This window comes from Cryptomeria japonica, chromosome 11, assembly GCF_030272615.1.
Source record: "Cryptomeria japonica chromosome 11, Sugi_1.0, whole genome shotgun sequence".
Lineage (NCBI taxonomy): Eukaryota > Viridiplantae > Streptophyta > Pinopsida > Cupressales > Cupressaceae > Cryptomeria > Cryptomeria japonica.
The window spans coordinates 239015580-239043269 of record NC_081415.1 but is presented as its reverse complement, the minus strand read 5'-3'; the positions used below and the strand labels follow the sequence as shown (position 1 = coordinate 239043269).

The 27690-nt window shown below is 39.1% G+C and overlaps 1 protein-coding gene across 9 annotated transcripts in view; it reads left to right on the top strand.

The window, feature by feature from the left end:
- Positions 1 to 619: 619 nt before the first annotated feature.
- LOC131064013 (pentatricopeptide repeat-containing protein At5g67570, chloroplastic) overlaps positions 620 to 27690 on the top strand; it is a 123296-nt gene continuing 96225 nt past the window's right edge. For all 9 annotated transcript variants that reach the window (XR_009359357.1, XR_009359359.1, XR_009359358.1 and 6 more), the window contains exon 1: positions 620 to 1809. Coding sequence is in view for 4 of the 9 variants with exons in the window: in XM_057998030.2 (XP_057854013.1) it covers positions 872 to 1809 (938 nt within the window). In the remaining 5 variants the exon portion in view is untranslated. The remainder of the gene's footprint in view (positions 1810 to 27690) is intronic.

Sequence of the window (27690 nt, the reverse complement as noted above, 5' to 3'; positions counted from 1 at the left end):
TTATTTAATTAATAGAAAAAATTGGTTAGGTGAATCAAATAAATTGAATAATTTATTTAATTAATAGTAGAAAGGTGAAAATGAATTAATTAATCAAATATTGAATTTGATTAATAGTTGGGTAAATTAAATGTAAAATTCATTTAATTAGGTGGACAAAAATAGGTGTCTACAAAATAAACTTTTAGTATTAAGTGGATCATAAAGATCAAGGGTCATTACCAATCACACCTAACAAGGAGTTTTAAGGAGTGTGTGGGGTCATTTTGAAAAAAAAAACACAACAGATTTCCCCACAATTTTTAGTAGCTAAATCTTTATGATCTACATCCCCATTGAGTTTTAAGGAGTGTGTGGGGTCATTTTGAAAAAAAAAACACAACAGATTTCAGCACAATTTTTAGTAGCTAAATCTTTATGATCTACATCCCCATTACTATAAAACCACAAAAAATCAGACAAAAAAACACTATAATTTGTAAATCTGAAAGTTTTTTAACAACACCATTTTGTATGAGATTAAATACTAGCAACAACAATGGCCACTAAATGACATTTGCTAAAAATTCCATACACTTCATTTTGCAAATTTTTAGAAGTTTGATAATCTATGGATATGAAGTGTTTAAAAAATTCAATTAATCGAAAAGAGAGAGATTAGGTAAACACCGTGTAAGTAGCTCCGGATCTCGTCGGCATACATAATGTGATCAGGATCTGCGTTACTATCTGCTCCCATTTCTTTGGTTTTGGAATTCTAATGTTTCCTTACATTTCCAACACATCCTCTTCTCATCTGGTCAAAACAGCAATTTTTTTTGTTTGTTTGGAGAAATCGCTTGGAATCGCAAGTGCGCGGCATTGAATTACAATGTCTACGGTCGCGAGTTCGAATCCCGTATTGTTTACAGTTTGGATAAGAAACTCAGATTTCAGTAAACGTATCAATTCGTCACGCCTTTCCTCTGGTAAAGTATGTTGCAGTACAATCAATGTAGATGCCGAAAAAATTAAGCGTTTGCTTAACGTCAAGGGGAGTCCACGCAATTCTCCACCTGTTAAAAGGCTCCGTAGAAAAGAGATTTCGGATTTTAGAAACATAGAATCCAAGACGAGAGATAATGCGAAACTAGATTTTTCCGCAGAGGATTCTCCATTCGAAGCCGCTTTTGAGGATTACATTAAAGTAATGGACGATGTCAGGCGTAGTCGGGAGGTGAATAAAAGCGGCGAAGAAGAACAACACAAGGAATTAATTGCAGAAAAGAATGTTAATTTGTACAAGAAATCTGAGCAGAAGGAGACAGGTGTGTATGGAAGTGCTCGTTTGGAAGCGAAATCCGAGGGAATTAGTTTGAAGGCAAAGAGAAAACAAAAAACGGAATTGGTAGATTTTCAGAGTAGAGCACGTTTTAAAGAGTTGAATATGAAGACTCTAAAAAAAATGAATGGGAAGATGACAGATACTGTAAGTGATGAAGATTTTAGTATGAAACCCGGCTTTAGGGTTAGCAGGGACAATATGAGAGAACTTGTTAAGGATTCTCTTGATTTGAATGCAAAGGTTGGGCTCATGGCAAAGGCGGAGCGCGGCGTTAAAACAGGGGAAGTAGGAAGAGAGTTGAAGAAAAATGCAATGGTGAATGAAGTAGCATTAAGTAAATTAAGTGAAAAGGAGTACAGTAATAGCAAATTTGAGCATTCTCATATGGTGGGTGGGAGTAAGACAGAGAACAAAGCTTTCCAGTTCTGTGCAGAGACGGGCCCCTGGGCGAAAACAGAGGAACGAGCTCAGCGACTTGCAGAACAGTAGGTCCCTTCTCCTTTATGTCTTCTATTGTTGTCTAAAACAATGCTTCTTATAGTACACCAAAGAGTGTGATAGTTACATGAACTGAACAAAAGTTGCATCTGAAAAACAGTTATATGATTTTTTTAGTCTTATGTTGAAGTTTACTCAATGTAGTATTGTAGAAGAGTTTCCAAAAGTTAATTGTGTCTTCAAATTAGTTTTGTCAACGTTTCCTGAATTAAAATGAATATAAGCTAATCCGAGTTAGTGTTTTAGTTATCCTTTTTAGGACAGCACAAAATGAATTTGTGTATGGTGGAACTGTTTTTCAAATAATACGAGGAAGTGTCATGTCCCCTCTTTAGCTCTGTCTAGCAGAGACATGTGAGTCAGCTTATTATGGGGTCTTGTAGGCTGACAGCGATGGATAGAGACTCAGTGTGGTTATACAGTGTCTGAGACTTGGTGTTCTGGCAGTAGTTGATCAGTTTGGAGCAGTTCCTTATTTTTAGGAGACAGTTCCTACATTTATGGAGGATATCCCTACTATTTAGGGGGTTATGACCATACCCAGGGTTGGGTCTCCTTGAGATTATTTTTTGGGTTCAGTTTCAGAGGATTTGGGTTTGTTTCCTAGTTTCTAGGAGCATCCCTAGATTTTAGGGATGAGACTGCCAGTGGATCCTTGATTTCCGACTTCAGTCCTAGACAAGTGGCAGGTTGACTTTCTGGTTTGTGGTGTCATTTGTGCAGTTTGCAGCTATTTGGGTTATATTTTTAATATTTCCTAAGTTAGCGTTTATTATTTAAATAAGGCTATGTTTATAGCCATTTTGGAGTAATAAGGGGTTTTTGGTCTCATCTGGATGCGTATCCCTTGGTGTAATAGCTCGTTGGAAAGGTCTTGGACTTTTCTAAATATTTCTCTTTTGTCTCAGACCCTTTTGGTGAACGGATTTCTTTATATTTGAAAAAGGGTCATTTTCTAGGCACTTGGCAACTTAAAATGAGAAATATAACATTTTAACCCTAAACGCCCCATTGAGACACTTTTAGGGTTCGAGCTAAGTGGGAAGGTGTTATAAGGAAGTTGAGACCTAATTCTCATTATCTTTTACACAATTTACATCTTGGATTTGAGATTTGGCTCTGGAAGAGCTTTTCAGCATCTGGGACGCCAACCCCAATGCCTTGCCTGTTTGGGACGTAGCCCCCAATACAGTGGTTTGGATTTGCTTGCAGCTATTAGCATCTTGGAGATTGTACGACATTCTTTCTGGAGGTTCAGCGATTCTGACAGAGTTTAGCGTGGGGTTTGGGGTTTCTAACCAGTTGGGTGTACTTGGCAGCCGTACGGCTGTACCTGGTAGCCACTTTCTTTCCCACGTGCAGCACTTGGTGGGCTGGAATCTTGCTTCAGCTTCATTCCTGGTTATGTTACTCTTTCAGCATTCAGGTTGGGATTATTCATGATTGTAATCTTCCTGAAATTTTTTGAAATCTTCGTCTGGTCAAATATTTGATTTTATATTCAGAAATCTGCCTTGAATCGAATTTGTTTTGGCTGTGTATGAACTTCATTTTCAGTACTTTGTTCATGTACTTGTACTTCATTTATTACTTGTTGAAAAATCATCAAAATACAAAAAGAATCCAACCCTTCTGCAACTTCTGTCTATTTCTGAAAGAAAATATTAATAAGCAGGAAAAATCAATTTAAATTAATAAAAAATTACAGCAGATTAGTAAAAGGGATCCATCAGGGATCTTTCAGGAAGCTCCCTGAGATTTACTCACTTGAAATTAATAGAATTTAGAACCATACACACTACAAGATTTAAAAGGGGTTTTGCATAAAGGGATATAACAAATTTGACTTTTTAAAGTTCTGGGTGCAAGCATCAGATTGTCGACAACTACCAAGCACAGATGATGAACTCAAGTTCCTATTGGTCAAAGTGAAAACTGATATTTGGTTGTGACATAGATATTTGAATGTAAGATAGACTGTTGGTAAACAGTTTCAATACCAAAGATTGTGAAGATCAATGGATGAGATACAAGGCTTGGACAATTACAACATGAAAATCTGAATATTAAGTTGCCTTAATGTAGAAAACCATTCTTAGATCCTTTTTCTTAATGATGTCAAAAATCAGCGTACATATCATGTTTGATAACCCTATCATATGTGAACTTATAACAGCAAAGAATAAAGAATAACATCACCATAAGATAGCAGCAATTAGATATAAATCAGCAACATAAGAACACCACATAACACAAAATTTACCTGGATAAACCCTTGTGGGAAAAAACTCCACCAAGAAGAGAGGCCAAGTGTGTATTATCAACAATAAATGTGATTACAATACATTCACTTCCATTCTCCTCTTTTTCTCAAACGTAGCAGCACTTGTGTACCTGTGATTCATGAACAACCTCCTTATGCCTCCCACCTATCCTTGTTCCTGCAAAATAACTCCATTCAACTGTTCTTCATTTTTTCTACATCCAAAGAGCTGTATTTATAGAATGGCATGAGCTCCAAAACGACCACAACCCTTGGAATGCCTCGATGGAAGCTAAAAGGACACCGGTTTTGGCTCCAATACTTTCCATCCAACTTGGGCACCCAAACTTGCAAGATTAACATTACATTAAATGTAATTATGGCAGAATACCAAGACACACTTGTTGCCTCTTCCAAGCCTCCACTTGGAAAAGTCCAAAGGTCACTCATTTGTCCACTTCCTAAGTCATTAATTATCTCATTTTAGGTGTCCACATGTGGGAAAAACAATATTAAATAATTGTGTTCACAACCCACCTTTACTAGTGCTTTTGAAACCCATCAACCCCTTATGTGAATGCATTATAAACAATAGCGAGAATAAATATTACAAAATATTTTTCCAATACACCCTAAGTGCCTTAGGATACTTTCCAAGGATGTTGGAACCATGTCATAGGGTTTGCAAGGTAGATGGCACCTTAATCCTAACATTCTCCCACTTGACATTTTATATTGTAAATACACCCATAGGAATCATAAACAAGTGAAAAATATCTCTTAAACATTCATTTATCATTTGAATCTTCACTATGCTCTCATGATCCAACAAGATACCTACAAAAGCAACCATGGTAACCTCTATCAGGCAAAAAAACTCCTCACATCCTCCAACATGCCACATATGAAAGAAAAGGAACATGCCAAGGTGAATCATATCAATTGTCACTGAAACCTGCACCAATCTGTACATGAACATAAGCATCAAATCCAAATGATGACAAAGACTCTGAGTATCTGCCTTATACCACCTGGAACAACAACCACAACAAATTGAAATTCATCCAAGCTAACTATACCTCAAACCAAGATATACCGACATAGATAGAACTTCATGCCATCAACATATCAACTCTAAATCTCCAATCAAGTCTCTTTATATCCACCAATGCACAAATGACCACTTACAAGAACAACTAACAAAGTCTACATTAACACTATGTCCTTAAGAAGATAGCGATCTATATCTTCAAGCATAAAGTTATAATCCAAGAATCGTTAGGAGTAAAAACCATAGCGCAGTCAAAGACTCCACACCGTTGTTTATTATGAATAATTAAATTAATAGAGACTATCGGGATCAACGTTAGCCTATGCTAACACCTAATAATAGCAATTGTCATATTATAGACGGTTCAAGTGAGACTGCTGAGTATCGTTAGTAGCTGGAGTATTGAGGCTATTGGTGATAGATACATACTACTGTGATATGTTAACAAGGGTTGATGCATAATATTAATACAAAAAGGTTTGACTTAAGTTTTTACGGGGTAAGTATCTGACGGATAAGAAACAGTATGAGCAGAACGGAAGACTCAGTCAATCCCAAATAACATTATCGCTATGAAGATCGATATGCAAATTCAAGGATATCGGTTAAGTCAAGATTCATTAGAGTAAAGAGACTAACGATTAGTCTATATTGGTAAATGTAAAATATTAGCGACAATTAAGGAGATTACGTTATGCTCTAAGGAAATGTTTGAGAGAGGACAAATAATCATTAGCACTATGAAAAGGAATGTTGGAAGGAGAAGGTGTGTCTCATCACAGATCAAGGGGTGCGTTCCCTTCATCTAACAAGATATATAAGGAAATCGAGCTCATTCCATTTAGGGATCAATTTTGGGAATTTATAAAAACAGCCATCGTGGATCATCACCACTTAAGACGATACCCATCAGATATGAATCAGATCGATCAATAACAGATACTTCGCATATATACATAAGAAGAGATATCTGGTAACATCGCACCATCATCTTACTTCCAGAACAATGTACAGTTATATTTAAATACTAGCATACAGCGGTAATACTCGCTACTCACTTGAAGTTATAATTGCTGTAATTAATATCAAATCAATATCATTAGAACCCCGACCAAGCCGGACATCATAGTAGTGCATCCATATATCTATAAGATCAATATCTATCTAAACTTGCAGATTGATATCTAATATATTACAGTGTAGTTATATTATTCCATTTAGATGATATTGTAGATCTAAAATAACATTCATTCTATATCTGAATCTTGTTTGGCAATATAATCCTTAGAAAATTGTCAACACTAATCACCAAAATAGAAAGAAGTTTCTTGCAATTTAAGAATTTAGGCAAAAATCTTTGGGACCCAAATAGGGGACATTACACACTAAACCAATCTCGTGGATATAGACAGTTCACATCCGAGTCACCCCATTGCAATTGAATAGGTGATCAGCCCACACAACTGCATAACTTGTAGAACCAAACATTGAAACATGCAAACTCATTATCACATCAATAATTAGCAAACCAAGATATCAAAGAGGATAATTACTTTCCACGGGGACGTGTCCCCCCGTTAGAAATGTCTCGGGGATGGGGGGACGGGGACGCGACGTCCCCCGCCGTCCCGCCACCGCCACCCAAATGCCGTCGGGACGTGGAGACGTCTTCGCGTCTTCGCGTCTCCCAGGGAGACGTGGATACGTCTCCTGGGAGACGTCTGGGCGTCTCCCGCGTTCCCACATCAAAAGCACCTGGAAAAAGCAATTTTTAAAAAACATGTGCCTTTTGGGGGGGTTAAGGGGTAACCCTAATTGGATGTGGGCCCCACCCTACCCCCCAAAACAACACAAAAGCATGTTTCTTTTAGACTTCACTCTCATTTTGGAAAACTGATTTTTTTTCCAGCAAGCTGAAGAGGAGGAAAAACTTGAAGAAGAGTGATTGAAGGGGTGAGAAAAGTGATTGCAAGCGTGATAGGAGCTGCTAGAAGCAAGAAAAAGAGGAAGAAGAAGATTCTTCTACATTTTGGAGAGCTTTTTCAAGCAAAAGGTAGGGTTTTTCAACTTTTTTTTTTTTTTTTTTTTGTTTTATTTTCTGATTTTCATTGTTCTATGTCATTTTTGGATTTTTTTTCCCTATTCATCTCAAGACTCAAAATGAGATTTGATGTTGAATCTTGAGAGCAAAATGATGACTCAAAATGAGATTTGATGTTGAATCTTGATCAAGATTCAACATCAAATCTCATTTTGAGATGAATAGGAAAAAAATTTAAAAATATATTGTTAAACTAGGCTGATTTTATTTTTATTTTTATTTTGTGAAATGCAGTGTCAATTTCACAATGAGCTCCCAAGGCATGAGTGAAGATGACATGGAAATCCATTCTCATAGTGAGAATGATTCAGAATATGAACCTGAAAATGAGGGGGGTGACCATGGGGCTGATCCTGGAGCCCAATCTAGTTCTATGGCGAGTGCACCAGCTAATACAGGTTGCCCTTCAGAGTTGTTGGCACCATATGCTAGGGGTCATTTTGATCCTAAGTCTCCTCTAAAACAGTTTGCTTCATGAATATCAGTACAAGGCACATCACATTCAAGTGGGGGAACAAGGAAGTGGAAGTGCAATATTTGTGACACAGAATGGTTCGGTAGCATGAGTAGGGTGAATGCACACTTTCTGTTTTGGAGAGGAAAAGGCGTGAAACATTGTAAGTTTTTGGAGGAAGCCAAAAATATACAGTACATAATTGAGTTTAACAGGCTTTGGGGGGTTCCAGATGACACAAATATTTCAATGCCTACTACTTTGTCTGCTAGGGCAGCACTTCAGGGCAACCAGAATGTGCCACATACTTCTCATGCTTCGCAGACGGGAGGAATGATGTTTGGATTTCCATCCACTTCCACTTCTACTGTCGCTAGGGCTGGGAAACGTAGGTTGCAGACACCACAGAGCAACCCCATTGTTGATATGTTTAATGTGCAGCTTAGAGATGAGATAGATGAATCCATTGGCAAGTTCTTCTTTGCCAATGGTATTCCATTTCATGTTACATGGTCTCCTTATTATAGGGAGATGATGGCTATGGTGGCTAAGGGAGGACCATCTTGTGTGCCACCAGGGGAGATGAAAATGAGGACCTCGATCTTGGATAAATGCTATTCCAAGATCAATATTTTGATGGAGAAGATGAAGGCATGTTGGGTGGCATCGGGGTGCAACATAGTTATGGATGGGTGGACGAACATTAGCCATCGTCCACTCATCAACGTCATGGTCACATGTGCAGAGGGTCCATACTTCCTTAGAGCAGTTGATTGTATAGGGCATCGTAAAGATGTTGATTTCCAGTTTCAGGTCCTCAGGGAGGCTATTGAGGAGGTTGGGCCACAAAATGTGGTCCAAGTAGTGACAAATGCAGCCCATGTGTGTAGAGCAGCAGGGAGACTCGTTGAGGCAGCCTATAGACACATTTGGTGGACCCCATGTTGTGTGCATGCCATGAACAATGCACTCAAGGACATGGGGAAGATAGACTGGATTAGAGGAGTGGTCACCGATGCGAGAGATGTGCAGATGTTTATTTGCAACCACCACGCTTCACATGCACTCTTCAGGACCTTCGCGAAGAAGGAGTTCTTGAAACCAGTTGAGACTAGATATGCATCCTATTTCATTCTCTTGGAGAGAATGATTGAGTTGCAAGAGGCATTGCAACTCATGGTTATGACTAATGAGTGGAATAGGTGGGCCGAGGCCAAGAAAGAGCAAGGGAGAAGGGTGAAGGAGATAGTGAAGAGTGATGTGTTTTGGACTGATGCGAATTACGTTGTCTCCATCATTTCTCCAGTATTCCAGGTGATCAGATATGGGGATGGGGATGCACCTAACCTTGGAGAGGTGTATGAGTGCATTGACTCTATGCTTGACCAGATGAGGGTTGCTGTGCAAGTGAAGGACCCCTCTTTAACATTCTACAATGAGCAAATCCAGCCTATCATTTAGCGTAGATGGGACAAGTTGAACACTCCTTTGCATATGGCTGCCTTTGCCTTGAATCCTAAGTGGTACAAGGCTAGACTAGGTAGACTGACACCGATTCAGGATGATGAGGTGAAGGTGGGTTTCTTTAGGTGCATAGAGAAGATGTTTGATTCCAGAGATTCCGACACAATGCGCACTGAGTGGGGAAGATTTGCCACTCTTAGAGGTTATTCAGATGTGGCAAAGATGGATATAGACACTATGGCACAGGAGGACCCACTTTTATGGTGGAATTGTCATGGCCCAAAATCTTTGACCACCACTCTAGCCATCCGTCTGCTATCCCAGGTTTCCAGTTCTTCAGCTGTTGAGAGGAACTGGTCTACATATAGCTTCATCCACTCTCTTAAGAGGAACAAACTTACCTCTAAGAGAGCAGAGAAGCTTGTGGCTGTACACAGTGCTTTGCGTCTCATGGACCGCAAGACACTTGTGTACAAGGAGAGTCCAGCGGCACGATGGGATGTAGAGCCAGAGGAGCCTTCACAGATTGATGAGGATGATCCTACCACTTTAGATGCAGGGCTAGTTGGTGTGAGCTTGAGGGACCTTGATCTTCAGGAGTCTAGCAGTTCCAGTGAGGAGGAGTTCGTAGATGATTAGAGGCCTCCATTAGCTACATTTTGAGTTTTGTCATTTTGTCTTTGACTCTAGTCTCTTTTGTAATGCTATTGCTACACGTATTTCGGTATTTGTATTTGGCTACTCATTGCAATGATGAATCGTGTAATCATCTTTATTATTATAGACTTTGCAATGGCATCAAATATTCGTACTTTTGTTTTCCTTTTTCGATATTCATATGATAGAAATGAGAAATCTCCAATTTGACAATTTCATTTGTCAAATTTTATTTAGCATTTAGCAATTAGTATTACTAATCTAAGTAATCTTGGTATTTCCTATAGTTTCATTTGAAATCTAATTCTTATACTGTTATACTGTTATACATCTTTTCAAAACTAGTTTTTCAAGCACTATATGTATATGTATAAGTATATGAGCACCACCACCCCGCCACCCCTCCGCTGCCGTCCCCCCGCCGTCCCCAAATTAGGCCCTTGGTCCCCCCGTCCCGGAAACACGTCCCCGCGTCCCCCCGTCCCCAACGCCCGTGGAACACTGATAATTAGACATATACCCAAAAACTCCCATTGCACGAGTAATGTCAAATCTGAAAATAGATCAAAGCATATCAAGTCTATCTATAGTACTTCACATAGAGGATGTGGCTAATTCCTTTGTCACATAGTGTCAAGGAAACATACAGTGATTTGCAAATCTTGCAACCAAAAAACATGCAATACCTCTCCTAGCACTAGTCTCCATAGCTCTCCCAAGTTATTCACACTCAACCATGTTAATACATACATCTAGGAAGAAGAACAAGATCAAAGAGAGAACCTTCAAGTCAAATCATATCCTTTTTTCACACTAACATGTACCAAGCCGTGTAATGTAAGATCTCCTTCACCATTCCCAAAGTGAAAGTATATCAACATCTAATGTTCAAATCAAATGAAACAAATTGTAAACCTCTCATTTTGAAGGTAGATCAAACAGATCAACCATTCCCACAATAAAGGGAATATGCCCAAAGCCACAAACTATATTCTATACCTTATCCAAATAAGTCCTCAGAACTAGATCCGTAGCTCAAGACCAACAAGCAGAAAAATGGAAATTCATAAAACCATGCATCTTTTTCTCAACAAGTCCTCAAAACTATTATATTCAAGACTAGTTCACATGAGAAGACAAGATACAAAATAAAGAATGCATCTAATAACTAGGCGGGCGATATCTCTTAGATCTATCTCTTAGATCATTCTCTTGCTAAGTAGACCAAGAGTTGGAAATATGATTGTCATGAGCATGCAACACCAAGCAATCAAAGCTTATAATGAATGATCATCTTCTCTTCAGGTCCATAATGGATTCACATCTATAACTAGGTGTAGGATCCTTGGTCTTTTTGCTGAAACCCTCATCAAAGAATACCAATCTCAACACTCGATCCCAAAAAACATGAGATCTCATAGCCTCATCCAAGTTTCTCTAGTCTCCATGAGCATCCACCAATCAATCCATGCCAACTTTAAATGCAACCTTGCAAAATCATGAAGCTCCAAGCAAATGATTAATACTCAAATCCAAAGAGAACCAACAAGACCATTGTCAAAGTTCCAATAATATGATTAGGAACATATCATGACATCATGATCGAATATCTCCTCAAAGGAAGATCATATGCTCCAAAGAACATATCCTAAACCGACACCTCACTAAAGACTCATAAGTCCTCCATGGAAAACCAAGATGTCACCATCTCCAAACCAAATGAAGATAACCATCCATCGTCAAATGATGAATCCGCATGACTGCCAAAGCTCCCACTGAATTGTGTAACCAAGCTGTCTAGGCATCGTGATAACCATCTTCCAATTGAAGATCCTCCATGGCCCCAACATGATCAAAGAACTCAACACCAAGAGCTCTCAAAGGGAAGAGTAAAACCACAATCTCCAAACCAAGAAGATACAACTGCACATCCTTTGTCAATAGAACCGAAGATGTCAAACTTTCACTACAATCTGAAGGCAGAATCCAAGAGCTCCACATGACATCAACAACCATTGCAAAAGATCATCCATCATGTAATCAAAGATTGTCCATGGCTGATTAAACACTATAACAACAACATTTTAGAATCAAAATATCGAAACAAAGAAGATAGAACGCGTTATGTAACTACTTACAGCTCCCACTAAAAGTGATACCGAGTCATACATGGTGTCATGAACAACATCATTACTAAAACTCCACTGAAAGTGAACAGAACTTCTCATGCACCATAATTTACTGTTAAGATTCAACTGAAGAACTGTATCCCCAAAAATCCTTTTCTCATTGCAATCAGCATATGAATATAATAATGGTGGCTATCAACAAGGCCTACCAATCCGAATCCTCATCAGACAATTTACAAGTTCAGCACATATATGACATCTCAAAAGAGAAATACATAGTTAGTGCTCCAATCTCAAATAATTGAAAGATTCAAACCCACATCAATATCATATAGAATAGAGATAATTTATCCTACCAATTCATGAACAAATCTAACTATCATTAACAACAATAATCTATGCTACTAAGAGAATTACAATACTTCAAGTGGTCCTTGCTTGAGTGCTATAACCTCAACTATCAATATTCACCTAAGTTACCGGTTCTTCCCCTTTTGGCTTGGGTTCGGGTTCTGGTTCTTGCCCGGTCCTGGTTCTCCCCGGGTTCTCCTTGGGTTCCTCTCGGGTCCTTCCCAGGTGGTTGGGTTCCCTGTGGGTCCTGCATCCTCAACTATCAATATTCACCTAAGTTACCGGTTCTTCCCCTTTTGGCTTGGGTTCGGGTTCTGGTTCTTGCCCGGTCCTGGTTCTCCCCGGGTTCTCCTTGGGTTCCTCTCGGGTCCTTCCCAGGTGGTCGGGTTCCCTGTGGGTCCTGCATGGTCCTGGTTCTCCCCGGGTTCTCCTTGGGTTCCTCTCGGGTCCTTCCCAGGTGGTCGGGTTCCCTGTGGGTCCTGCATTGCAGGACCCACAAGGAACTCGACCACCTGGGAAGGACCCGGGTGGAACCCAGGTCGAACCCAGGAGGACCCAGGTGAACCCAGGAGGACCCGCGTGAACCCAGGCACGTGGTTTCCAAAAAATAGGGCCATGGGTCAAAAAAACAATAAAAAAAGACTTTTTAAAATAGTTTTTTTATAATAAAACTCTAATTCGCCCCTTTATGACTTTTTAAAAAAGACTTGAAACTTGAATATTATCTTTTTTGCAAATTATGAATATGATATTAGACTTTAGTTATTAGTTTACTGATTACATTTGCGATATATGAATATTTATTGGCATTGGCAATTAATAATTATGGATTTATGATTTATGTATGGAAAGTCAAATTGTATATTTTATTTTTGTATGGATTGTATATATTGAACATATATATATATATATATACGGAACCCGTACCCGTACCCAAGAATTTTTTTTTTTTGCCGAATCCGCGAATCCGAACCCGAACCGGTAACTGAGATATTCAATCTTCAACTCAAAGCTTCATTATCAACATTCATCATTTATTGTAGATTCAAAAGGGATACATAAAACTGATGATAGACTTGTTGATCGACAAAGATACTACAACATAATCTAATGACTAATTGGAAATCTTGGTAACTTTGGATAACTACTAACTTGTAACTCCCATCAACTTTGATAGGATCCGAAAATCTTGAGAGTTGGATTGTTTTTAGACTCTAAACAACTACCCTAACAAATGTTAAGGTGCTTGAGAATACTCCATTCCCTAGAGCCCAATGAGTACTAGAGCCAGTGAAACGGTGGGTACTAAAGCATAAACTGCTTGTCCCTCCTTCCCCGCGAGTAGAGCATGATGAGCCCAAGTAAGGACAGCTCCGATGATCATAGAGAGAAGACTTATTCTTCCATAAACAACAATAAAGACCTAATTAAATGGAACTGAGAGTGTCACAATCATCTTTGAACTCATGCACCATTAAAGCTGAAGACATGCAAGAACAAGGCAACATGATTATGAACCATGTTCTGTCGTGCCATAAATCTCTCCTTGTTCTATGATTGCAATTATTCTTTATTAACAACATCGATAAAAGATGGCAAGATCCATTTGACATTCTTTGGCTGCTGCTCCATGACCGCTGCTTTTATGAGCGCTACCTCCACGAGTGCAGAGGATGGACGTGTTGTGGGTAACTAACCTTTGGTTGTGGGTTGATTGTTGAGCTTTGCTGCTGCAAGTTAGTTCTTCAAAAGCATCTTATCATATTAACTATCATTACCAACATCAAAACCTATAACATTCCATAAACATCCACAAAATCACATTTATTTGTCAATGTGACATATACATCATCCATTATACTTTAATTACTTAAAATAGGTATTAAAATTCCAGATATTGTCATAAGAACATGAGGAATGTCATGGAAAATTTAAGTTAAAGCAAGGAATTAATGACAATTATGGGACTCATCACATCCCCTAACTAAACATCTTGCTTGTCCTCAAGCAAATCAAGGTATTAGGCTATATTGCAATGCTGTAAGCTTGTAATCCATTGGGTTAGTCACTCCTTCACCCCATTTTAGACAGAATCCTTTTTGTTTAGATGTTTTCTCCCATCTTCCCCTTTTCGTTGTTGCATCGGCAACCTTTGCTCTTGACCAATGAGGAATTGGGTATAGGAGAAGAGGAGGATGGAATGTGAGTGAGAGCCAAGTGATTTCAGTGTCAAGAGATGCCCTGATGTACCATTTTTCTCTAGAAGTTGATGCTATGTAGTTGAAGATGGAGTGAGGTTCCTTTTTCTTTAGCTCTTGTGTGAGCTCATTCCATTTACCATGAGAAAATCCTAGTGCTTCTCTGCTTGGTCCTGAAACCAATTTCTTGAATTTTTTGTAATCTTCTTCTCTCCAATTTAGGATTTTACTTTGTACCCTTGGGTTATTGATAAGCATAATCCATTCTTCTACCGCATTATTTGGATCCCTAGCCTCTACCCTGACTTTGAGGGTAACTGACTTCTCCCTCTCATGGTAGTAGATTCCTTTGATGTTCATTTCTAATAAATGATGCAAGTTCCTTAATCTGAACATCTCCTACAAACATCAATGGATTCCATGTAGCGTTGTAAGGAATGGCCAAGTCATGCAAATAGAATTCACAAAGCTGATCTTGCATCTCAAGGTTGGCTCTGAGGTAGGTAGATAGAAATGATCTTGGTGTGATTAAGGAATTGGGAAGATCAATTATTAATTGATTAAACTGGAAACTTAGAAATCTATCTTGTAGAAATTTAGCATAAACTCTAGCAGGAGGTCCACAACTCATGAGCTGAGTTGTCATATCAACTATCTTCTCAATTCCAACCATCAATTTCATAATTTCCAAGTTCTTTTTGCAATTTCATTTTTTGCGTTTTACTTTGATGTCTTTTCTTTCTTTATCCCATTCTCGTTTCATTTGAGCAATCTCCTCCATTTTATTGCACAATGGTAATCCAAGAGTTAATGTTGTTGGAATTGGGAGTTCCACAGGAGGGTCACTCATTTGAACAGGGGTTGGTGCTTTCTTATTTATCCTAATTAATGGCCAATTGTGCCAACTGATCCAGTCCTGTTCCTTGTTGTTGACAAACCTGCATTTGACTCTCCAAATCCTTAACTTTAGCCTCCAATCCCAACTCTTTTTGCTGGTATTCTTTTAACCGCTCCTCCAATTCCTTGATTCTTTGGAGTGCTTTTCGTAACTCACTATTTTCTTCTTCTCTCTTCAAAAACACATCCCTTTCATCCCTCATTCGTATGCCTTCCTTGGACTCAACATGGGAAGTCGGTTCCTTTTGCTACCCAAGGCTATGGGGAGGTTCAACCTTTTTCTTTGTTGTGTACATATCTTCCTCAGAATCTCGTTCTAGGCTTGATTCTATATACAATTGTTGTATGTTTTCTGTCTGTTTATTTGCTTCTTGCTTGCTATCTTCAAACATGTTCTCCCTCTCTGGGTTTGTTTCAACATCAAAAACATCCTTTTGTCTAGAAGGCATTTGTCTTCTCTTGCATTGAGGCGATGTGAGTGCTGCCTTGGCTGCTTATTTCTTTTTGGTTTCTTTCTAGCCAAGGAGGAAGAAGAGGTATTTTTTCTTTTTCGTGGCTCTGAGACAAAGGGTTTTTCTTGGGAAACAAGGTTTTCTGGCTCTAATGCTATGGGTTGCTTCCTAGAAGCTACGAGCTGATCTTCTTGTACTTTTGTGTCTATCTACTCATGAGGGTTGCAGGTAGGTGAGGTTGCAGGTAGGTGAGGTTGCAGGTGGAGAAGGTACATTTTCTTCTACTTCTTCCTCTGGTGGTGCATTCTCCTTAGGTGGCTCATCACCCTCAGGTGGGTTAATGTCTTCACATGCCCTAACTTCATTTAGGAGGCCTCAAAGGTTTATCGTTAATGTCATTACGTGCACAAGAGTCTTCCTGGGAGACATTTAAAAGTTGAGTAGTCAAACTTATTTTGATTAATAGAACTACTAGACAATGGTGGGACAGGGATGATTGATTCCCTTTTCTTCTATGTTGAACTGATATCCTCTTTAGCATATTATATAGATAGTTTGGAACATTAACTAGTCTATTATGATGCAAATGAATCAACAATTTGAAATGCATTGTGTAAAGCAAGGATTGTCTATTGTCACATGTTAAATACTTGATGATGTGCACAACGATGACCACCCATAACTAGGGTAGAGATAGACATTTAGTACCTTGTGACAACAAGTCAAACCTTTCTCCTGGCCTTGCAAACTCAGCTTGAGCAACCACTGAATTGGCTGCAACTGGAAATTCTTCCTTGTCAAGGGCAACCCTGAAACTTCTGCAATTGCAGCTTCCGAAGCACCAACTCTCAATACCTTGACTATGGCTATGTTAATGTTCATGCAAATTGTCGGGTCATTGCCTCATTGTAATCTGTCAGCCTCAGGAAATAGTGTATCCAACTTGCTTTTTCAAAAAAGGGTAGGCAATCCTCATCTGTCAATTGCAATGCATGATTTGATGGCTCCCTGCGAGTGATATCTCCACCCATCTTTCTGTTTAGGAGCTTGTTCTTCTTGTACTCTGTTCTGAATTCTTCCCAATTACTATTGAACTATCACAATTACTCTTCACTCTTGTCCTTTCTTCTGACTACTACAATTGATTCACAATGCTTACACAGTTAATGATAGCTACTAAACAGGGGTGTATGCTGAATAATGCTGTTGTTATCTGTTTCTTGAATAAGGGGGTTTCTCATAAATTAGTTAATCTATGGATAATTTTGCATAAAAATTAGATGTATTATCATGCAAAATTTACTTACCAAGCCCAATGAAATTGCACTCTTGATGCTTTTCCAGAGTGCTATCATCGTGTTGAATCTCCATGGTATTGGGGCTACTGAAATCATTGAGCAATTTTTCATCACTCACAAATCCTTCTTGATATCTCCAAGGGTAGCTTGACTCCAAATGGCAGTCCTTTTGGAGTTCGTTAATTCATTCAATTCCTTGTTTGACCTCCATAGTCCTTGTATCATATTCTTGTTTTTGATGTGGCTGCAACAAGTGACCTATTTTCTGCTTTCTAGAGCAAATAGTGAATAAAACTTAACTCAAGCTTAAGCTCATGAACTTCTTTCTCCTTTCTGTGAATGCTCTATAAGTCTCTTCTGCAAAATTGATGGCATGGTCTGTCTGAAAGCAAATGTAAGTAATTTGATTTCATTATTTCTAAAGCACATCTAATAGTTTGCAGATTTGATAAAAGTGGCTCCAACCTTTAAACCTTTTTGTCTCTCTGCTACTTGAGCCTTTCAAAGGAGGTCTTCAATGAATTGGTGTGTGCTATCAAAATGTGTTAAGGTTTGCAAAACCTTTTCTTCTGTGACCAACAATCGGTTCTTCAAAACTTGTAATTCACTAGGCCTTGATAAAAATCAGCTAAGGGATATGGCCCTTCACACAACCAAATTTCTGATTTTTTTCTCATTTGTACTTCTAGAATAAGCTACCTCTCTAAGTGTTGCATTGAAATTGCTTTGAATAGATGGTAGGACAACATTATACTCCATCAATGAATCATCAAAAACGTCCATACCTTCATATGACTTATCAATAGTTGCTGTTTTAGTAAAGTCCAAATCGGCATTATTTTAGCACTGTTATGAAGACCGATATACTCACTTGTAGATGCAATTGAAAAATTAGCTTAATCCTCATTTGTAGAAGCAACATAACCTTCAAGACTGGATTCCTCTTTCTGTGTTTCCTTGCAAACTTTCTAAAGAGATGGCATGAAAGCACTATGCCCAAACATACAATCATCAAGACACTTCATACCTCCAATTTTGAAACCATAGTTATTGTAAAATTGTTTACCAATAGTTGCTGATTTGAAATTTTCTGTAGGTTGAAAATTAGCATGTTCCTTTATTTAAATGTCTAGAAGGGCGATTTGACAATCCTCTTGTTTAGTAGCATTCTCCTCATTATTGGAGAAGTTCATGCATTCATCTGCCTTTAACTCATCATATTCAGTGCAACTCAAGTACTAACTTTCCTCTTGTTCCATCTTCTCTTTTTTTGCCTCTCCTTTTGTGACTTCTAATCCTTCCTTCACTTCTTTATTCTTTCATCGGTGGCTAGACTCCTAGGTTTCCTTGTACAAGAAACAAATATTTCTTCTTCTGAGTTCTTTCTTGCTACCATCACTCTCCCTTGCAATGGGAAAACTTTTTTTTTGTTGGCTGGTAGAGGATGTCTTGGAATAGAGTTTGGTCTTTTGCACTAAAGATTTTGGGTATGACTATTAAAATAATATTGTTATATTTAGTTTATAATGGTCAATTATGTTATTAGGACAGTTTTTAGAAACATTCTTTTATTCTTCAGTTAAGTTTTCTTTTCTTAGTTGTTGATTGTTTCCATTATGGAAAGATCTTTCGTAATCTCTTATTTAAGGAGACTTTTGCTCCTTGGTTTAATATTGAATATTTCAGTCATTCTCTATTTTTATCATTTTGTGGTATCAAAGGTTAGGTTTGCAAAACCTCAAGATCAGTGAGCGTGTCAATTCCATAGACCGCGACAGTGACAAATTGTACAATGCGATAGAGGATTCTTCATAAGTTTTCTGTATGAAAGTGTACAAAGATTTTTGGGCAATTTAAAATAAAAAAATAAATTTGTGGGTTATTTCTTTGCTAAAAATTGTGCAGATTTTTTTGCTAGAAATCGTGGCTGTTTTTCTCTAAAAATCACGTCTTGTGCTGCTTAAAATCGAGGGTTTGTTTCATCTGCAAATCACATTTTTTTTCTCTTGGGCTTCTTGAGCTAGAAAACATTGGTTTTCTGAGCTAAAAATTGTTTGATCTTTTTGAGCCCTGTTTTTTTGATAATTTTTATTAAAATCGTGGGTCTTTTGGTTTTTTTCATTGCGCGCGACGGTGTGTTTTTAATCTGCAAGGCCGTGTGCCTTTTTTTTTCTAGTTTTTGAATGATTTTTTAACAAATTCATGGGTATTTTCCAAGTGTTTTCTACTTGCATCGGGGCGCCTAGGGTTTTTTTAGTTCGTCTAAAGATTTTTTCATGGGTGCAACTTCTTTTGGTTGTCCCTCTACTATGTTTGTCCTACCTTTCGTGGCATGCTTTCTTGTTTGATGTAGTTGTTCTCAGATTTGTGGCGGAGGTGAGCTTCGAGACTAGGTTATCTATTTTTGGGGCTTGCATGTGGTTGGATGGAGGTTCGATTCTTTCTTCCTCTGGGGCTCTGTTGACGTGTCTAAAGTCGCATTGCTGCAAACTCCATACGGCCAACGCAGAATAGAATGTACTCACTAAGTATCCTATCCTCTCTTGAGATAAGGAAATCCCTAATGCTGTTTCTCACGTTTGATCAAAGGGGACGACCTCAAGGTTTCGTTTGTCAGGTCTTGACTGTGGGATTACTCAGTGGTTGATGTGATTTTCTGGGAGCACAAGGGGACTTACGGTAAAATAGGCAATTGCTGGATGAGTTCCCTGAAACTTTAATAGTCTCGTTTATCGATTGATTTCGGTTGCATGATACTATTTTCAGCAAGACTACGGATTCTTCTTGGTAAAAAAAGGAAAAAAGAGGGATAGAGAGAGAGAGGTACAAAAAGTCTAAGTTATTTAACTAGGATAGCATATTCAGAAAATAGACAGACACCTCCAAATAACTAGACTAAGCATTACCAGCCATTTAAGCACAATACTTGCATCAATCTAGTGCGATCTTCAAGGGAAAATTGAGTTTTCATGCTACTAAATACAACATCAGAACTTTAACATTCATTCAGTGAGCATTCAATAACCGAACTAAGCATATGAAATGTTCAGATTAACCATACAGAAGAAAAGACAATTAGTCATCCCCTAATGGTATGAACAGCGAGGATTCTATCAGATGTTTATCTAGAAAATGCTATATAAATGAAAGAAACATAACTGAAAATTCTAAATTAATGAAGAAGGAGACCATGCACTCACAAGGAAACTTGAAACAGTCTTAACTTTGCATTAAATCCTGTAAATTTCGCCAGAGCTTCAGCAACAATCCACAAACTTCTTACAAAATGAGGGAAAACCAGTCCCCTTAAATAGGCCTCAAAAATGGATGAATGGCCAAGATCTAATCTAAACAAGTGGCCCAGATTCATCCTTACAAAAGAGTACCCATACCCATAAATGGAGGGTAAATATCAGCAACTAGCCAAAGGGAGCAATAACTACCAAAAAAGGTAATTAAAACTTATTTAGAATAATCCAAAAAGGTGCACACACATAAAGTTTAAATTTAGTTGACTTGGAAGTCAAATATGACCCTTTGGCCAAAAAGTGCACTTTTCAAAATTCAAAAGAAAAAGCACTTTAGGAGAGCACTTTTTCTTTTTCAGCTTCACATCCCTTTTCCAGGAATTCATCCTCACCATGCAAATATTCTTGCCAAAGGTCTTGACTTGCTGCACGTTCTTTACGAACATATTCCTGGAACCTGAGGCACAATTGGAATAGCAAACTGAATGGAGGCATAGGAGGATGACGAATTTTATATTGCATGCCCTCAAGGTATTGGTCTACGTGCTTCAAACTGTCTTTCTAGCTGGAACGATTACGCTCGAAGCACAACATGTCTGAATGGAATTGACCAGCAAAACTCAGGTCCCTAGCGGAATAGGTGATCCTATCCGTTCCTAGTCTTTCCTCCCAGTCCGGCTATATCACATCATCGGACAGGTCATTTCGCCATCCTGAGACCATTGATCGGAGGATCGTCTTGCCGAGTTCTTGCATGTCTTTCAAAATTGCCTCGCATGCATTGTGTTCTTTATCAATGTTTTCTCTTGTGTCATTCTTCATGGTGATGGTCCCGTACCACTCTTTGAAAATGCCAATATCATGGGGGATGCGAATCCAGTCTGCTTCCTGTTCCTGAGTAAGTTGCCTGCCGGACGTGATTGCCTTGCGACCTCCATAAGAACTATCTTGTCGGTTGGGTACCGTGGAATTCGGAGAGGGGCACCATCAAAGCCAACTATCCGGATGTAGGAGAACCTTGGGAACTGGATGAACCAGGCACCATATCTCTATACTAGAATAGTGGCTTGCTCTGAGAGCCTTATGTGTAATCCTCCCTGCATTAGCCTGACTAGGCACATTGTGAAGGCATCGTTGACGCGCTCATATTGACCAATGACATAGGCCGGGCTGTTCTTTTCTCTTTGAGCTATATCCTAATAGTGTAGCTATGGGTAACAATATATACTTTTACCTGATCAAGTCCATTCCCAATTTCGCCCTTCATGATCAAACTTGGCAGTGGCTGGTTTTTGGCGAACATGTAGACCAAATAGGAGGTCATAGTGAAGTACTTCTTTGTCTCAACTCGATCAGCTGAGTGTGGATGTTGTCACTTATGATCTCGGCCTAGTCAAACTTGGATTTCCCAGCGAAGACCTGTTCTGTGAAGTAAAACATCCATTCTTCAAAGTAGTTGGATTGGGGAAGTCCCATAATCCTGCTGAGCAATGTGACCATGTCCCCATGCCCGTTGTGAAAGTCGCTTCTAGGGGTCTTTTTCCCAATCCCGACGCTTGGAGGTCTTCTCTCCTTGTACCACTCTTCATTCATTAGTGTTCTGCACCTTGCGGGGTTCATATCATACACCCCCTATGCTTCGTCCATAGTTGTTGCTATAGGGTTGTTTGGGAAGGGAATGTCAATTGCGTCGCCAATGGCCTCAGGAGTGAAGTTAGCGAGGACCATGTCCTCGAGGAGCACCAATCTGGAACCTGGCTGGTAATGTCGGGCAACCTCTACTACTAACTCATAGTTTTGCACCGTTAGGGGAAATCTTGCCGCTTGGGCGATGCCACTTTCCATCATTTGCCTAGGCCTACCATAGGCACTAGGGGAGAAGACTCGGTTCCTAAAATCTTGGATACCAATATGGCCCAAGTCAGTATCACCGACACTGTCCCAGATACTCTGAACTTTTGACTCCCTCAATCCCCCTCTCTGATATTGATACTTCATCCTTTCGACTTTGCGAGGGATATCTGATTTGGATGCTCGCGATGTCTTGGCTGTAGCAGGTGTCTTTGATGATTCTACTGCCGATTTAGGCATTTATCCTGCATAGCCGGATGCGGATTACGAGGAGATATAAAGGAAGTCAAGCGGGTTAGATAAAGAATATGCCAGCATACAAGGATCAATTCAAAAACCGAATTGAAGGAACAACATGATATTGTTAGCTAAAAGCTTGATTGATTTAAACATAAATATTTATGAAGCTTTTTGATCACGGATTTATACTTAGGCACTTGTTAGGATCAATTTTCAAAATGGATAAAGCTTGAGAAATTTTCCTAAGTCTGAAAATGCATTTTCTAGCTGATTCTTAGGAGTAAATTCTGATTTCAATTGCTTTGCATGACGCCCTATAAACGGAAAAAAGATGCGATTTTCAAGACTTAATCATTTTAATCAATTTTGCACACGCGTCTATCCAATTTTGCAAATATTTCAAACAATTTTAAGAGAGGTGAAGCACACTTACCTGGCGAAAATGAAAGGCGTGAATTTGCACAACTTGTAAATTTGAATGGGGGAAATCTGCAATTTTGAATTTTAACGGTTAACTTCCTATTTTCGGCGCCTATGGTTTGAAAAGAACATGCAATTTTACACTCAGACTTAGCAATTTGATTACCTTGGCAATTTTGGCGATTTATTTCAGCATGATTTTACCTTGTGCGTTTTCTCTTTTACGGCTTCAAACTTGGGCGATTTTACCCTATGCGAACTTTTAGCAAACGGAGGGGTTTTTCAAATTATTCACCGCGCAATCTGGGGAGTCTTTGCGAACTCTAAACACTCTTCACTTATCCCTCTAGGTCACGATTTTCGGGAGTTTGCGGATATCGGGAGTTTTATGAAAAACGCGATCTTCTCCTATAATGCAAACTTCGGGTTTTCGAGCTGCCCTTTCAAACTTCTGAAGAAATCGCGATTTTCGGCGATTGGGAGGAGTTTGCAAATTTCATTTTTTTACGCACCTTACCCTAACTTCGGGTTCTTAAGGTAGTTTGTAAACTTTGGATTTTTGACGTTTATCCCTCATTATGCGAATTTCGGAGCCTTGGAGGGTTTTGTGGGCTTCATTTTCACACACCTCTCTTCACAATGCGCCCTCGGCAATTTGAAGAGTTTTTTAAACTTTTACCTTCCACGCACTGCACCCTTGCATGGCGAATTTCGAAGCTTTGGAGGGTTTTGCGAAGTGCGGCACTTTGACCCTTTTGCTGATTTTCAAACTTTTGAAGAAATCACGATTTTCCTCTAAGTCGCGATTTTCGGCAGTTGGGCATGGTTTGCCAAACTTCGGACCTTTGGTGGCTTTGGCCAACTTTACTCTTTTTAACATTTTCACTTAAGGTCCGAATTTCGGCCTTTTGAAGCATTTTGCCAACTTTCACTTTTTAACATTTTCACTTAAAGGTCCAAATTTCGGCCTTTTGAGGCATTTTGCCAATTTTCACTGGCCTGGCTTTGCTTCTGGCTCTGATGCGGATAGAACCGGCCGCTGCAACTGGATTCGGATCTGTTGATAGGGGCTTTGGGTAGAAGCAACCTTAGAATGGAAGTTGGCTAGTGAGATGGTGGTGGGTGCCGAGAACGAGAACTGGCTATGGTAGCAGTGGCTGCTTCTGGACCTTTAGCTCTAGCTGCTACTGCTGCTGGCTATGTTGCTGGCTCTATGAATGGAAGGGATGTTTAACATTTTCACTTAAAGGTCCAAATTTCGGCCTTTTGAGGCATTTTGCCAACTTTCACTTTTTAACATTTTCACTTAAAGGTCCGAATTTCGGCCTTTTGAGGCATTTTACCAACTTTCACTTTTTAACATTTTCACTTACAGGTCCGAATTTCGGCCTTTTGAGGCATTTTGCCAACTTTGGACTTTTAGTCACTTTGAAAATTTCGGACCTTTGGACAACTTTGCCAATTTCGGACCTTTTGGTCACTTTGTCAATTTTCAAATTTTACTGCGTTTTCACCAAAAAGTGCGAGTTTCGGCACTTGGGTGAGTTTTGCCAATTTTGGCACTTGGGGCACTTTAAGGCTTTTGCCCCCCCCCCTTTTACCTTTCAGCTGGCGAAAATCGGCATTCATACAAATCTCGCAAACTTCCAAAAACATCATGTAATCTCTCTCATTATTCTTATGCGAAAATCAACATCTTTGGGTCCTCATGCGACCTTCAGATGCTTTATCCTTTACTTGGCGGATTTCGCCAACTTCTATCATCCCACGCCTATTTAAGGCAATTTTACAAGTTTAGATCATCTCTTGGAATTCGTTCCCAAGGGCTCAACTGACCGCATGGAATCACAGGCTCCTCCGTTCAACATCATCATCTTACGGACTAATCGTGGGTTCGCTCGAAAGGACGTGAGACACTCTGTGCGGAACTCAACAGGGCGAAGACGGAAAGGCCCTCAAAAAGGAAAGGGGACCCTATCGGCGACAGGGAGCGTGTGCAACGCACAACAGGCTCTTGCTACTTTTTGTGGCTGGAAGGTGTTTTCTGCTGCCTATGGGAGACTTGATGGTTTTCTTTCCCGGGTGTGCCCTCCTTTGTTGTTTTCCATGCCTTATTCTGGGTTGTCTGGGAGGTGCTCTTCTATTACTTTTCCTATTGAGGTGGGGGGTTTTAGTTTGGGCACTCTTTTGATCTCAGGTGATCCCTTTGTGGTGGCCATGGTCAGTATCCTTGCTGTTTTCGGGTCTTTTGGGATGTATGTGGAGCTTGTGTCTGCAGGGTTATTTGCGGCTGCAGATTTTGTGGCTCTTCTTTTTGTGGGTTCGGGTGGGAACTTTTCTTTTTTTGGCTAGGGCTTGGAGGACTTCATGTTCTTATCTTTGCAGGCTTCCTTTGGTTTTCCTTTTGTGGCAAAGAGCCTTGAGGGTAAGGTTTATGTTGCGCCCAATGTTATTTTGGTTATTGTCTCTTCTTTGAAGTGGTGCTACATAAAGGGGCCTTTTTACCCTTTCTGTCGTCTTTGCCTTGGTCTCTCCTATTGAGGTGGAGTTGGCTTGGTTGGGCTGCTTTTTGTTTCAGTTTCAGCATCTTTGGTTCTCTTTAGATCTTCCTATTGAGGTGGTACTATCTTCTATTGAGGTGGAGATGGATTGTGTTGGAGATGATGGGATGTGTTGCTTGGGGGTTGTTGGTACCTTGTTTATTGGCTGTGGGGGAGCTGTTGCTGTCCTTTTCTCTATCCTCTTTCTTGTATCTCCTATTGAGGTGGAGATGTTGATTGGAAAGGAGGTCTTCGTGTTGGAACTTTTCAAGGTTAAGGTTATGTGAACCTTGTTAAAACTGACTGGTATGGTTGAGGGAGCCTAGGAAATCCCTATGATCATGTTTGTTTGAGCTGTCTTTTCTGTTGGCTTTGGCCTTCTTGTCTTATAGCTGGTTCGTCAATGTTTAGTATTTGATGTTAGGCTGTGGTTGGGCTGCTGGTTGTTGTTGTTGTTGTATCTTTTTGTAGCTTTCTTTCTTTGGGTTCTGGATCCATGTGAAATCCGAGGTTTTAGGTCCCTTCGAAACCTATTGTAAGGGGTTTCGGGTCCCCTCAAAACCTATTTGATCCTTAATCATAAACCTTCTCCATGAATAAAATTTTGAAGCAAGTAGAGCTGTAATTGTTTAGAAGTTTTTTCTATGATGTAAATTGGCAATAATTGATGCAAGTATCAGAATTTTAATGATTAATAGGGTATTGTTTATAGCCCGTTAGTCTTTTTTCCTGCCACAAGAGTCCTGATTCTTTCTTTTTGGGCCAGACTTGAAAACCTTCACTTGGTCTCAGGACTAAGAGTGATGTTACTATGGTTCTGTTCTAGTTAGTGTTATAGATATTTAATTGATATTTTGGCTGGTTGCTCACCAAGGTCCAATCTCAAGACACTTGCAGCTTGCAAATTTTGGTTGTCATGCTGGCAGTATTTGGTATATTTATATGCCAGTGTTAAGATAAGAAAAAAAATGGTGCATATGAGGATTGTTAATCCTTCAAAAGTTTCAGACTTTAATTGATATAATTTAGATGACAAAGGTAAACATTATGTGCCATTATGAGGAAATCCAAATCTATAATTATTCTTATTGTCCATGTGTATCGAAAGGACTAACTGATTTTTCAAATTTCAAACCTAGTGCATTAACAATCCTTGAATTGGATATGCTGAGCTGTAGCCAGCTGTAATTTCTTGTTCAGGGGGACCGGTTGCAAATTTTAAGGGATGAGTTATTTTGCAATCACTAATAGCTAAATGAATGTAATTATTGTAGGAGAATCAGGCAAGAGGTAACAATTTGTCTGACTTTGGCCAAACTACATGCATGTCCTCTTGTCACAACTTCCAGGATATAGAACTTAATTAAATCTTCTAGTCTGCTTATCATGTTAAAAATTGAGTATCTAAAACACATAATAATGCTAATAAATAATAGGAAAAATGTGCACAATAGATGTATAGTGGGCCAATGTGCCATAATATTTAAAACTTTAGCTTGTGCTTTTCTCCTGAAGGAATCACTTCAAGAGATCTTCGCTTATGAGAGATATACTTGCTACACTACTTTGTCTTCGCTAACTTAGCACAACCATTCCCTACTCCATGATTCAGTTACAACATTATCAATCTCCTATATATAGCTATTTGTTTAATCATAGCTGGGGAGGGGTATAGCCTTAAACTGTAGGTTACACTTTGGTTCACCCTATAGTTTACTCTGCATGTTACTCATCAAATCCAATATGTCTCCCCATGGATTATGTGTGTGACAAGTTAGCAACTCCATTGCCTCGCATATAAATCATAATATCATGTACCTAGGTGTATAACAATCCATCTCCTAGTATAGCCTAATATAGTACTTTGCTGATGATTTCACTAACTCAAATCGAACTTTTTTGGAATCCATTCGAAACTATGGCTTCAAAATGTACTAGTGATTTTCATTATCTTTTCTCTGTAATTAATAATTGAAATGGCGTACTTGTAGTTATTGGACACAAATGACATTAAAAATTTGGACACATAACATTAAAAATTATGACATTCACTATTTAAAGACTCAACCAAGACGAAAAGTATTTTGCTGTTTTGTTAAGTCTCAGTGATTATCACTACCCGATGTGCCTAGCTTTGTAGACATGGAAACCTGGTAAAAAATTCATTGATACTGCCACTTATGTTGCTGTTCTTGTCCATTGATTTACTACATCATGGTGGTTCGGGTTGCTCTTCTACCAGTTCATGAACATT